Source organism: Chelonoidis abingdonii, chromosome 1 (genome assembly GCF_003597395.2).
Source record: "Chelonoidis abingdonii isolate Lonesome George chromosome 1, CheloAbing_2.0, whole genome shotgun sequence".
NCBI lineage: Eukaryota > Metazoa > Chordata > Testudines > Testudinidae > Chelonoidis > Chelonoidis abingdonii.
This window is the reverse complement of record NC_133769.1, coordinates 119,744,807-119,759,548: the sequence shown is the minus strand read 5'-3', so window position 1 is coordinate 119,759,548 and position 14,742 is coordinate 119,744,807. Positions and strand designations below refer to the sequence as shown.

Below are 14,742 nucleotides of genomic sequence, written 5' to 3'. Positions count from 1 at the left end.
ACTTTCACTTTCATTCCTCAGCAGGCAGCCAGCCTCCTCCCCCCACCTATCCCCCAGCACCTCACCCAACCCAGCCCTGACGGAGGGGAGGGAGGAGAGAGAGAGGGATGCTCCTGGGGGGGAGGGAGAAAGGAGGAGGTGCTCCGTGGGGCAGGGGGGGAGAAAAATGGATGTTATGGGGGACAACAAAGGATACTGGTTCCAGAGCCACAGAGCCTGCCTCACCTCACCTCAGCCGGGGGGAGAGAATCACACTCACAGGTGAGCTCCTTCCCCAACCCCAGCCCCTCCCCTTCCCAGAGACCCCAGCAGCGAATCCCCTCCCTCTGACTGTGCAGAATTCTTCTCTCTCTAGGACCCAGCAGCCCTGCTTTTACATGCTCCACTGCTTCCCGTCTGTCTGGGCTCCCGGCAGAGCGGTGCCCCAGGCAGATTGGTACCCTACGCGGCTGCCTATTCTGCCTATGGCTAAGGACGGCCCTGCCCGGGGGCCACCGCCACCACCAGCAGCAGCACAGTGGGGCTAAGGCAGCTTCCTGACCGCCCTTGCTCCACGCCACTCCCGGAAGTGGCCAGAACATCCCTGCAGCCCCGGGGACGAGGGTGGTCTCCTCATGCTGCCCCCATTCTGAGCACCAACTCCACAGTTCCCTTTGTCCAATGGGAGCTGTTGGGGCAATGCTTGCAGGCAGTGACGTGGAGATCCCCCAGCCTCCCCGCCTAGGAGCCACTGCCAGAGGGGTATATGGGTCACTTTTGGGAGCTGTCCAAGGTAAGCGCCACACCCCTCACCCTCTCCTCAACCCAACCCCGTCCCATGCCAGATCCCACAATCTCACACCCAAACTCCTACCTAGACCCCAAACCCTGCACCATCATCTGCACCACAAGCCCCAGCCCAGAGCTCACACCCCACACCCAAACTCCCTCCCAGAGCCCAATCCCTCACCCCTCCCACACTCAAACTCCCTTCTAGAGCCCAAACCCCCTCCTGCACCCGAACTCCCTGCCAGAGCCTGCACCCCCACACCACAGCCCAGAGCCTGCACCCAGCAACCAAACTCCCTCCAAGAGTCCACACCCCTCCCGCACCCAACTCCCCTCCCAGTGCCTTAGGCAAGTGTGGGGAGTGGGGGACCTGGACCCGTTCTGGACACCACCAAAAATTATACAAACCTGCCACCCCTGCATACTTTCCTTAGTCAACTGTACTAGCTACTATGAAAGAGTCACATTAGGGCTGTGGTAATGAGGAAAGATGAAAAGAAAGGGACAAATTGTGTCAGGCTGCTTGTCAGGTGCGGGGGGATCCTGTACAAAACAGGTTTGTGTGAGCTGCACTGGAAAGTGTTTATTCTACTCTTCCCAGCTCTTGATCCCTAGAACTATGGATCCCAGTGTAGTTATGCAATGTGCGCTCGGGTGCGACATGCCACACTCCCTGCAATCAATGATCGACCCATATCACCTGCCGCAGAAAATATTAGTGCGACACTCTGACATCTCGACCTGTCACAATAGAACTCGAGAATCCTGCCTATTTTTGTCATTGAGGTAGTGTCTTAGATGACCTAAGCAGCGTGGTGCTGCTGTAGTGCTCAGTGCCAGAGGATTTTACTTATGGCGTATGTAGACCCCATTCCAGTTCAGGTCCTAATGCCTTAATTCATACACTGCAGATACTTACCAGGTGTTATGTGTACCTATCTGGTAGTGTTAGCGCTCCGTTGCTCCAGCATTTTTATACATAAATTCTCTATATAACACCTGACTTGGACTGGTGGGTTCAATCATCCTGGGCAATGACCTGATCACACTGCCCCAGAAAATATTAGTGGCCTGATCACCTCATCTTGCAGCTGTTGCCTTGAAGTTCTGACTGACCAAGCTGTGCAGCATAGTGACAAATAAGGATCTCTAGGTGTAATGGATTGTTACAAATTTTTTAAAAGATAAAATCAATCCAGAGCAATTTAATTTCAGAAACACCAGCTACATTTCATTGCAATTGCAAAACTGGACAGCACAAAAAATAGCGAATGAAGGAGCAGCAGGCTAGCCACTGCCTCTACCAAACTCAAATTTTCAAAAATGCCTCCTATTTTGGGGCTCTTAATTTGAGAGTCTGAGATTCCTACAACTGGGTCCCCCAAAATTGAGTTTCCTAAAAAGAGAGGGGCCTTCTGAAAATGTAGGTCTCAGGAGAAAAATGAATGGGAGATAAGGCGAGGTTAGCTAGCCAGGAACAGATCTCTCTCCCTCCATCCCCTAGTGGAGAATATGAATGATGCATCGCATTCCAGTCTCCACTTCATTTGTATTTTATCTGTATAAGGCTAGTGGGACAGAGATCCACCCCCCACGTTGATGCTGCCTGCCCTCAATGTTGCTGCTGGGATTGGAGCATGCTCACTTCTGATCCCACCAACCTTTTTGTAGGTGGCTACACACACTTCTCTCTTTGCCCTCCAGAACCAGGAAACTGGAGTCACACACTGTCTGGCCTTTGGTGGTCCCTGAAAGCTCTGTCCTCAGCAGAAAATAGACCGCACTGGCTGCCCTTGAGGTTTGGGTAAACTGGAGGAGGAAGGAATCTGCAAGCTCCTCTGTGTCACTCTTTGCAGAAAATTCCAATAGGAGAGCTGGCCCGTGCAACAGTGGGGAGGCTGCAGGCAACTTAGGCAAGGTCTGTGCAGCACCTGCAGCTAATGCTACAGGAAACGCATAGCCGCAGCCTCCCCGGGCCATCGTGCACTCAGCCGTGCACAGTTCAAAGGAGGTAGGCTCGGCTGCTGCTCTGCATCGCGTTCCCCGCCCGGAGCCCTTCACAAACTCTGCTCTCCCGCCCACCGCAGCCGCTACTCAGAGACCAGCTGCTGGGGCGGGGCCAGTCTCTATAAAGAGGGTGGCTGCTGCTGTTTTTCTCTCCAGGCCGCGATCCAGGGAGGGCTGAAGAGCAGGAGTCATGGGGACCTACGTGGAGCTGAACACTAAGGCAAAGATGCCCATCCTGGGCTTGGCACGCTGGAAGGTACCGTAATTGCAGCAGGTGGGATCTAGGACATGGTACCGAGCGGCCACTGGCGCCTGCGCTCGGGTGCACACTGCATCCGTTCCTCATCGCTGCCCCTAGAACTGCTGATCTGTTTGTATCTGGTCCTCCCCTTGCAAAGTGTGTGGCAAAACTGCTGGCCTCGGCTTGGCTTCTTGTTACAGGGCAGGCAGCTCTGGCCGCCCCCGGCTCTTCCTGAGCACCGGGCCAGCAGCCCTGCTCTTACATGCTCCACTGCTTCCCGTCTGTCTGGGCTCCCCGCACAGTGGTGCCCCCAGGCAGAGTGGTACCCTACGCGGCTGCCTATTCTGCCTATGGCTAAGGATGGCCCTGGCTATCTGTATGCGCTCAGTGTGCTCACCCCTGGAATCGCTGTTGGCCCTTATGTAACACTGTTGCTGTGTGTCATGCTTCCATACCCAGCCTTTGCTGCGTCTGAGAGTAGCTATTAAAAGTTGTTGGGCACATGAAACGTCGGGTGTAATTTATGCGTATTTTCGGGGGGAGGGGCTTCTTGCGCTCCAAAATTTGACTAGGAAATTGGCCTATTTAAAGAGGCACTGTCAATTTAAAAATAGTGTATTCTGGCCTAATTTCTTTGCCTCTCTTATAGTTAACTTCCTCTGTTTAAAAAATTGCATTTTAAAAGTGCATTTTCCTTGTCACTGCCCACGTTTCCGTTTACTACTTCTCTCTGGTTGGATTAAAAACCAAAAGAGTCAGTTTCACTTTTAGGCCCTTCTGCAGTGTTTGGGTTTCAGACACTGCAAGAGAACCCTTTTTGTTTCAAAACAGCTGAGTGTTTTTTTTAGCCTTTTCTTTACAAAGTTTTCTGTTGGCCTTAGATTTTTTTATTACTTGTGTTTTAAAAGAATATCACATTCAGTCTCATGAAGTTTGTCTGTATCACTTTAATAGTGAAATAACATACAAGGGTAGTTTCTAGAAAGCTCAGGGAAGGGACTTTCTGTTTCTCCTACTGTACAGCATGTGATTGGTGATTCCTAACTAGCAACACATACAGTGGTGGCGGGGGGGTGGGGGGAAGGGGACTGAAAGAATTATAATTTTAGTTAATGCAGCCAGGAGTTTAGATTTCTGGGTTCTGTTCCTAATTCTGACTTCAGACTTGTATGTGACTTTGAGGAAAATATTCATGCCTTGCTTTTTTGTCTGTAAAACAGGGATATTACTGACCTATTTTACAAGGGTGTTGAGAGGATTAATATTCGTAAAGAGCATCCTCTCTTAGAAAGTCCTACTGAAGTGCAAAGCAGTATTGCAGTTATTAGAGATATGGCAAATTTGTGACAGTGGATCTTGTTAAAATGTCATTAAACTTACTCATGCTCTGTCTGTGACATCATATGTTCGAAACCGATTTATAGGTAAACAGAGCTATTTGTACATTTTTAAAAGCACTTCTCTATGTCAACCTTTGTGCAATGGTTTTGCTATCCATTGCTTGATTTGCTGGTTCCAATACTAAGTTAATGCAGGGTGGTGATCCCAAATTGTAATCTGTTTGGCATCTGTAAAGTAAGGTGTGTCTACATAGCCTGCAGGAATGAGCCTGCCAGCCTGGGTTGACTGATATGGGGAAGCAGGGCTAATGCTTTGAAGATGCAACTCAGGCTAGAGTCTGGGCTCTGATGCCTAGGAAGGGGAGGTTCAGAGCCCAAACTCCAACCTGACTTGCAACTTCAAAGTCGATGCCTTTGTAAGTATGTCTTATGTCAGATCTCAGCATTATATGGTCCCACAAAGCTGACAGTGTCTCATACGATCCTGTAAAATGCTATTTCAAACAGCATGCTACAGTGGAATAGAATAGGTGACTTGCTGAACAATATGTTATAGTGGCTACTGAGTCATGGGTGCAGACCCCATGGGTGCTCTGGGGCTGGAGCACCTACAGGGAAAAATTAGTGGGTGCTCTGCACCCATGAGCTGCCAGGCTTCCCTCCCCCCCACCACCCCACCTTCCTCCCCGGGTGTGCCGTGTCCCCACTTCTCTGCCTACCTCCCAACTTCCTGCCCTGCTACCCCCAAACTGGGAGGGAGGGGGAAGAACGGGAACATGGCATGCTCGGAAGAGGCGGGGCTGGGGCAGGGATTTGGAGAAGGAATCAGAATAGGGGCAGGGAGAGGTGGAGTTGGGGCAGGGACTTTGGGGAAGGAGTGGAAAGGGCAGGGGCAGAGGGGGGGGTTCAGCACCCACCGGTGGGAGCAGAAGTCAGTGCCTATGCACTGTGTGTTCATATAAATAATTTCCTTAACGTCTTTTTCTCCCCACTGGCCTCTTACAGGCCAAGGATCACATACTGCTCCTTCAGAGAGCGTTTACCTTATGCAGGCCCCAAGTGCTGGGTGGCAGGATATACCATAGCAAAACCTGAAATCCAGTGTCTGCTTATTTTTACCTTTTGAGAGCAGCAAGCCAGTGTTTTAGGCAAACTTGGTATTTGAACCAACTTTTGACCAGCAGAATTGGAACAAAATCAAATAGCAATCAGCAGCAACAGCTGGATGTATGCAATACCTGAAAATGCAGGCACTATCTGATTTTTTTTTTCTTTTTTTGCTTGAGCAAAATGTTAAATGTTCTCCTTATAATTTTTTTGTCTAATACACACTGCAGACTCTGAAATCTAATATTGGTTCATAGATGTCAGTGGACTGGTCTACATCTTATCTAGTCATGTGCCCTGAGAGACAAAGCTGCAGCTCTGGTACTGTGGCAACTTCCTGGTTTGCAGCAGTTCATCTGTCATAGGATCGCTTCCCATGGTTGGCAGGAAAATGCTTAATGCTTCCCCTGAAAAGACCAATCTCACCCGCATGCCCAAAGTGCAGGAGTTCAAGACAGTAGGACTGGTCATTGATACTTTAGCGACTCCCCTGCTGTACTGTGAGATGAGTGCATTCTGAGGTGCGGAGGCTAGCTCTAAGAATCCTTGCTGTAAAAGCCCTCTTTTCTTTTGACCATGCTTTATGTAACATTTGAAATCTTCCTCCCCTCAGCACTCTGTGTATCTGCCATATTATTTCTGGCTACCTATTCTCTTTTCAGAGTGGTGATTGCCCTTTTTTAGTGACCGGGAAGCTTCTGCATCTCCCCAGCCTCCGCTCTTGTGGGATGCTTCCCTGTGTGATCATTAATACATAGCTTTTCTATAGCGCTTCTTGTCCGTCGAGCTGAATAACTTTTACAAAGAAGGTGGTTATTAGTATCCTCACTTTACAGATGAGGAAACTGAGGGACAGAGAGGTCAAGTCATCTGCCCCACATCATACAGAACTTAGGTCATCTGACTCTGTCCCTTGCCTTTCCCAATGCACCACACTGCCTTTCATAGGCTCGGATGGGATGCTTCTTCTGTAATGTAGAGAAAATGAAGATGGGGGTGGGGGGGAGAAGCTCCTTTTATGGACAGCCACCATTAGCTATAAATCCGCAGTTAGTAGCTGTTTCTAAACCTTCTAACAGAGGAAGGAAAAGAGGACTATAGGTAAAAGGGACAGTTGGCCAAAAGAGCACAATGGATGTGGGAGGGGTAGACAATTTGTTTAAACTTAATTCGGGGGTGGAAAATTTCTTTCCCTTTCCTGGCTCTCTCTGGAGAGAGGAGGACAGAGCAGAGACATGTGGCTGGAACTATAACTGTAAAAAAGCTTGAGCCAGGTATGAAAAATCATGCAGTATCGATACATCATAAACTAATCATTTAAAACCAGATTATGTATAGTAGATCCGGGAATGTCGAGGAAGATGCGATTAGCTCGTTAATTTCTTTATGCTGTGTGGGTTCCTCCTGTGCTAACCCCGGTGCTTTGTGGTTGCTGTAACCTTCTAAGCCTGGACCCTCAAGAACTATCTTGAGCGTTAAATCTTGTAATTGTGTTTTTTAAAACTAGCAAAAAGCTAAGTTCGATGTATTTTCTTTTGTTCTAAATAAGATTTACATTGGCAAGAAACAGGACTGAAATTTTGTGTCCCTGCAGAGTTTTGCTGCATTTGTCTGAATTAGCGGGTGGCAACAGCTGACTTCCTTGTTTTCTAAGCTCTCCCTGGGGGTGAAAGGGTGAAGTCGCAGTGGAAGACATTCCAAGTGCGCCATTCCTTGTTCCAAAAGGGGTTTTGCAACTTGTGATGACGGACACGCATCCCTACCCATCCCAGGTCAGAATGCTGTACCTTGGGAGTCTAGATACAAGCCTGGATGGCTCATATTTATTTTTAGAATCCTTGCAAAGGTCCTCACTGCTGCCCTCAAAGTGGCACAGAGTGGGGAATATAGCCATTGACAACAGTTCTCCAGCTGGATACCTCTCTTCTAGTCAACACTTGACGGGTGTGCCAAAGAAGCCTCCTCCGACACAGAATAGCTCCTCTGACATGCACTACACGCAAGAGGTTAGGGATAAATGGGTCGTGCAGAGGAACCAAGGCAGCCTTTTGTTTTTTGCCCCATTAAACGACTCCCTAGTACAGATGTCACCGATAGTGTAAGGGATACTAAAGAAAGGTTAATATAAGAGCGTAAATTGGATTTATATGAAAAGATTATTTTGATTTTTAAAAATGAATTTATTGTTAGAAAAATGATATATGTTAATTAATTTTAACACTAAAGAGGTTTAATTTAGAACTAAATGGGATGCCCCAGATTTAGCCTCCTCAATACCTGCAAGCCATACCAGCTGTTCTGTGTGAAGCCTGCTCCACAGAAGTACTCTGTATAAAACTTGTTAAAGAGGTTAAAATTACTTAAGTGCCCTTCCTCTAGTGAACACTCTATCCGTATCGCTGAACTGTATGTGCTTGTGTAACCGCCCGCGCTGTGAGCCAAAATGCAGTCGCTGTTAGAGTACTAGGAGACCGTACACCAACACCCTCTCTAAGTCTTTTCATTCTACTGTGTTAAATTAAATGATAACAGACAAAGAGTCTCTCCTAAATTAAGTAACGACCGCAGAAGGCAAAAACAGTAAATAGATTAGAAAATGTATGTTAAAGTAATTGCTAGTTAGAAGTAATAATGACATGGTAGGGAATGAGCCTAACCTGAAAATTTCATGTAGGCTAAAAAGGTTGTCAAGTGGAGAATCAACCAGACATGAGCCGGACCCCAGGATAGGGCGAACTGGAATCCACCCCCAAGCACCTAGACAAACTCTGAGACAGATATTGGACCAGCCACCTGCACTATTGATACTGGCAACACAGAATGAAGACAACTCCATGAACTAACATATGGCAAAAATCCTATACAAACTGAACTTGTGAAAGACGACGACTTGAGTCATGTTCTGCTGCCAGCCTCCAGGAGCATCAGTGCACCTGACCCGGACTCGGCTCCACTCTTGTATACAGGGTACCTGGCCAGTATTCTGTCACAAGCAACTTTAGGCTGGTAACTATAATATCTATACAGAAGTGGTATAAATGATTGATTGTGTAAATGAATATATATATATGTAATCATAGAAATAAGTAGCCAAACAATGTTGTTTGCTGTTATCTCTTATTTTATTATGGTATTTACAATAAACGTGACAAAAGTCTTGTCCCTTTTAATAAGATCCTGCTAGTTTTTATTGGTATAACAGATGGATTGCTAGATGCATTGTTGGATGCTGTCATTAAGTCAGACAATAACAATTACTAGACAACCAAAGAGGGAAATTTTTACTTATGATTGCAAGGTGCCCAGATGCCTGGGAGGTGAACACCATAGAAGAAAAACTTTATTGGGGTTTCTGAGCCTCTAGCCACCTGGGAAATGGGATATTTTAGAGTATCTGTGGTTTTTTAATTTGTTATTTTGATTAGTCTCCACCAGGAAAAGTAAAGGATGCAGTGAGGGCTGCCATTGACATTGGATACCGCCACTTTGACTGTGCCTACGTGTACCAGAATGAGAATGAAGTAGGGGATGCGATCCAGCAGAAAATCAAAGAAGGGGTTGTGAAACGAGAGGACCTCTTTGTCGTCAGTAAGGTATGGCTCTGGCAGGAAGATCAAGGTCATGGGTCCGACTCAGTGAACTCTGAGTATTGGAGGAAAATCTGACTCTGTGGTTATAAAGCAATTCAAGATGTGGTACATTTCACCCCTGAGTTGTTTCCTGATTCACATGTTCATGTGGGATGGGTATAAAGGGCATGCACAGGGAGAATAAAAGACATCTTGGATCCTCTCCTGTTTGGAGTGGCTCTGCTCTAGTGAACACACCAGCAATGGAAGTGAGAATACTGTGCCCTTCCAATGATTGAGGAAGGGACCACTGTTTTTGCCTGGCATGCTGAGCTTATAATTTAGAACCTAGAGCTGGACCTAGGACCTAGAAGGGACCATCATGATCATCTGTGGCCTGCAATATGCAGGAGATCAGACTAGAACTTCACCCAGTCACTCCTGTAATAGATTCCTAACCTCTTGCTGAGTTACTGAAGTCCCCGAATCATGGGTGGGTGTTAAGGGCTACAAGATCCCTTACCCCCACACCCCACTTCCAGTGCAACTTCCAGAGTGGGGCCAGTGCAGCAAGCTACCATTTGTCTCTTTCCATTTCTGCTGCTGGAAGGAGGACCAGGTTGTGGCTTGCTGAGACTGTGGCCTATATTCAGAAAGGTATTTCATTATTGCAACACTTAACTTTTGGGCACCTAGAAAATCACAGGAGCATACTGCAATTCACAAAGCCTGAGTGAAGTGCCTGGGCTCCTGTACAATGAATGGGGAAAGATGGGGCAGCTAAGAATGTGATTCACAAAAGCCAGCCTGCTAGGTGCACAGCCATTTAACCTAACCAAGAGGAGATGTTGTTTGAGAGATGTCTGCTAAGCCCCACCCCTCTCTGAAATAGGCACCAGTCTCTGCCAGTGATTGAAAAATAGGAACTGCTCTCTTGATGTCAAGCACCTTAGGCAGGTAAACTGCTTCTTGTGAGAATGAATCAGGTGGGTGCCTAACACCGCACAAAGTAGTGATGCTATCCACTGTATGATGGCTAGTCCAGTGGGTTCAATTCTCCCCCACAGGCAGAGGATAAGAGAGGATTCAAAGAGGGCTCTCCCACCTCTCAGGAGGGTGGGCTAACCTTTGAACTATGGGACTTTTTTGTGTGCACATAAGAGTGACTCCGTAGCATGGTCATTAGGATGCCCACTTGGGAGACGCAGCATCCAGTCGTTCTACTCCAATTGCTTTTCCGTTATTTATCTGGACATAAATTGTAATATAAAGAGAGAAGCTCATGTCATGGCGAGGGCAAAAGTCCAATGTAAAAGTGGAGAGCTCAAGAACAAATGGTGGACTGAGAAAGCACAAGAACTCAGCATCTCGCAGATATGCACAATACGTCTGGTTTCTTTAGTGTTACCAAGGCTACGTGTGGGCTCACTTGCCATGGTATGAATCCCCTTCGCTCTAAGGACAGAATCACACTTTTGAAGGACACGGAAGCCATCAGTTCTCACTAGAAAGAACATTTTGAAGATCTCAACCGTAATTCTGTGGTCGCAGATGGAGTCCTTGAGCAAATCCCTCAGCGACCATTTAGGGATGAGCTCGGAGACCCTCCCAATTTGTATGAGGAACACAATGGCACCAAGCAGATGAAGAACAAGAATGCAGAAGGTCTAGATGGGATCCCCACTGAAATCTTTAAAGATGATGGACCAGAGCTAATTTGGCAGCTTTACCTGCTTATCCTTAAAATCTCTAAGGAGATACCTCATTTCACTGGGTGCCCTAATGGCCTTCAAGAAAGGAGATAAAATGGTTTGTGGAAATTATCGTGGTATCTCCCTCCTAGCCATTGCAGGAAAAGTTCTGGTGCAGGTCCTTGCAACCCACCTTCTGCCCCTGTAAGAAGAAATTTTATCGGAGTCACAGAGTGGTTTCTGACCATGTCATAGAACTGTGGATATGATCTTCACAGCATGGCAGCTGCAAGAAAAGAGTCGGGCACAAAACCAACCACTGTACATGGCTTTTATTGATCTAACTAAAGCCTTTGATTCAGTGAATAGCATGCCCTCTGGACTGTACTTTCTAAGACTGGCTGTCCTGATAAATACATCAATGTCCTAAAATTGCTTCATGCTAACATGAAAGTGACTGTTCTGAGCAGCGGTCGCTCCCAGAATGAACCTTTCAAAGTAGATACAGGAATCAGACCAGACTGTGTCATCGCTCCAGCCATGTTTGCAGTTATTGTTGCCATCATTCTTTACCTAATTGCTGGAAGTTTACAGCTTGCATTGAAATCATTTACAGAGTGGGTGGAAAGCTGTTCAATATGCTGATGACAATGCAGTCTTTGCCCACTCTGAGAAAGATCTTCAAACTATCTTGAATGTGTCTGCCAATGCTTAAGCATGACATGGTTTCACTCTTAATATCAAGAAGACTAAAGTGCTCAATCAGCCCTCTCCAGATGAGGTATTACATGCCCCATCTATCAAAATCAATGGAGCGGTACTGGAGACTGTTGATCATTTCCACTGCCTTGGAAGTCCTCTTTCATGAAAGGCAGATATTGATGCAGAAATTGAAAATTGCCTAAACTGTGCCAATGCACCTTTTTCTCATTTACAGCACAGGGTTTTTGAAGATCATGACATTCGAACAGACACCAAGCTTCTTGTTTATCGAGCCATTCTCCCAACACTGCTGTATGGGTCCAAAACTTGGACAACCTATAGACAACACTAGAAAGTCCTTGAGAGGCACCATCAATGCTGCCTTGGTAGGATTCTGAAGATCAAATGGGAAGACATGCTCACCAATATTAGCGTTCTGGAAGAGGCAAAGACTATGAGTATCGAGGCAATGATCATCCATCAGCAATTCCGCTGGACTGATTACATTGTCCGGATGCCAGACAATTGCCTCCCAAAACAGGACCTATTCTCTCAGCTGAAAGAAGGGCACTATAATGTGGTTGGACAATGGAAGCGTTATAAGGACTTGCTGAAGGACAACCTTAAAGTGTAATATTGACATTGACGCTTGAGAGACACTTTCCCAGGGTCGCTTAATATGGAGTGAAGTCCTACGTGATGGTCACCTGCATTTTGAACTTGCTCGCTGACAAGCTGAAGAGGACAAGAGGTGCTGGAGGAAGAAGAGACTGGTCTCCAGTCATGGTCCAGCGGCTTCCTGCTGAGCCTGCAAACATCTGCCCTCAGTGTTATAGAACTTGTGGTTCAAGGATTGGTCTTATTAGCCACCTGAGGACCCATAGCTCCCATGGAAGATGATCGTACTTGGTAACGAGTGATCGCCTATCATTTGTCTGGAGTGGAGTAGCTTCCTTAGGGATTGGAGACCCACACCAGAATATCCCGAAGCTCAGTGGTTAGAGCACTCTCCTGAAAGGTAAGACACCTCTTCAAATCCTTTCTTCCCCTCTGCCTGAAGGGAGAATTGAACCTGGGTCCTCCACATGCCAGGTGAGGGCCCCTTAGTGAGACTTTGAATTATACCTGGTCTGGTAGTGGGCCTCTGAACATGCCTGCCGGATTAGGTCCCACATGTGACTTCGGCAGACAAACTGCTATCTTCCCCTGGCTTGTGCATTGCTCTGGGACTTAGGCATCCAGATGCAGCGTGGGGGGGCAGCAGTGAGCATGCGCAGAGGCAGAAACTTAGACACTTCAGGCACTTTTACCCTGAGAATGTAGGTGCCAATTGAGTTTAGGTGCCTGCTGGGTTTGGCAGGAGTTTCCTGGTTACCAGTGGAGCCTAAGATGTGACTAAGGTGCCTAAGTACTCTTTTTAATCCAGATCCATGTGACAATTGAAAAACATGGGGGCCCAAATAATTTTTTTGCATTGTTTGTTTGAAACCATTCTTTATCTAGGCTCTTAAATTAGATGATCAATCAGAAGGCTAGCCAAACTCATGCAGGGGTTTTTTCCCATCTCCCTGCTTCTGGATATAGATGGCTGGAGAGCTTCATTACCCTGTAGTGCTTAGTTTTCTCTTTCCCAATACTGCGTCTTGCAATAAGTGGCTTTGTTGGTGCCTTAACTGGTGGAATGTTTTTTACCATCTTAATCTGTCAGAACCCAATTTTGTCAAGTAAACTGCTACTGAAAATACTAGCATCAAGAAACTTTCCCTCTGTCTCTGCTCACAGATTGAGCCTGTAAATGGGGGTGGTAATATTCCCAAACCTGCTTCTTGTAGGTGTGAGATGACTAAGGGCTGGTCTACACTGGGTGGGGGGATCGATCTAAGATAACATTCACATAGCTGAAGTTGCATATATCTTAGATTGAGTTACCTACCGTTCTCATGGCGTGGGATCGATGTCCGTGGCTCCCCCTGTCGACTCCGCTACCGCCATTCGCGTTGGTGGAGTTCCGGATTCGACAGGAGTGCGTTCGGGGATCGATATATCGCGTCTAGATGAGAGACGATATATTGATCCCCGAGAAATCGATTGCTACCCACCGATATGGCCAGTAGTGAAGACGTACCCTTGGTCCTGTTTGGGAGAGCTTTGTAAGAACATTTGCTTGTGAGGTCACTGCTTTGTTTGCTTTTTCTTTTGTAGCTGTGGTCCACATTCCATGAGAAATCTCTGGTGAAGGGAGCATGCCAGAAAACTCTTGATGCATTGAAACTGAATTACCTGGATCTGTATCTCATTCACTGGCCTTTGGGATTTAAGGTACTTTAGTGTTTGAATACTTTTTGTTTTTTCCTGACAGATTCTGGAAAAGCACTGTCCTCCTGATACGCTATCGTGTTACAACCCCAACCCTCTTACCCTGGAGGTATCTTCCTTGAGAGTATCTCAGCATCGCTCTTTTTTTTTGGTGCTGCTTATTCAGCTTTACTGAATGAGTATGCGAACAAGGGTTTCATCCCTGAAGCTGAGCATGCTGCTTCTACCACGTTCCTTGCCCCTGTTGATCCAAGGAGAGATGAATCTTGGATCAAATCCAGGTCTCCCATTTGACAGGGCAGTTTATACCTTTAACCATTTGATTACCAATTCCTTCTGTACTGGTTTGTCTTCCTCTTTATGGGACAGACAGCTGTATCTCTTGCTTCTTAACAATAAGTCTGTTTTTCTTTGTTGCTTATAGCACTCTTAGGCCTTGTCTGCGCTACTGGCGTAAGTCGACCTAAGTAACGCTACTCCAGGTACATGAATAACGTAGCTGGAGTCAACGTAACTTAGGTCAACTTACTGCGGTGTCTACACTGCATATCCCGTTGACTTACCTTACTCCTCTCATTCCGGTGGAGAGCGCTCTTCACTAGACCTGCTAAATGGAACCCCGCTGATCTACCGGTGGGTGTAGACATGGCCTTACTTAAGCAGCAGGCGGTGAAATAAGTTCTTAATTTTTTCTTTCACACCCACCCGCTGCCCTTGGAATCCCTAAGCACAGTACAGACTTGTAGTTACCATCTACCATAAGAGCCTTGTTGTTCTGTAATCCCTGGCATTCAGAAGTGGCAACTTTGATTGTAAAGCCCATATGCAGATTAGAGATATTTGAAGCAGGTGATGTCTCACTTTGACTCTCTTGTCTTGGCTCTTCTTTTCTGTTAGAGCCTGATTAAAAATACCTTCTCCTTGGTATTCTGTGCAACTCCCAAATGCAGTCTCCAGTATCTTTTAATTGTTTTTAGGGCGGACAAAGCAGATGAAATGAG

The 14,742-nt window shown here is 46.7% G+C and overlaps 2 protein-coding genes across 3 annotated transcripts in view; both read left to right on the top strand.

Annotated features, from left to right (window-relative positions):
* The window catches only part of LOC116835742 (aldo-keto reductase family 1 member B7-like), a 26,315-nt gene extending 11,809 nt beyond the window's left edge, over positions 1-14,506 (top strand). Inside the window, exons 1-3 of one of the 2 annotated variants that reach the window (XM_075069660.1) lie at positions 2,887-3,031; positions 8,889-9,056; positions 13,628-14,506. In XM_075069660.1, coding sequence (XP_074925761.1) covers positions 2,966-3,031; positions 8,889-9,056; positions 13,628-13,753 — 360 coding nt within the window. In that variant the 5' untranslated portion in view covers positions 2,887-2,965 and the 3' untranslated portion in view covers positions 13,754-14,506. Of the gene's footprint in view, positions 1-2,886; positions 3,032-8,888; positions 9,057-13,627 lie in introns of those variants that run through there. The other variant, XM_075069656.1, reaches the window with a different exon arrangement.
* The window catches only part of LOC116835616 (aldo-keto reductase family 1 member B1), a 645,245-nt gene that overhangs the window by 616,766 nt on the left and 13,737 nt on the right, over positions 1-14,742 (top strand). The gene's annotated exons all lie outside the window — the stretch shown is intronic.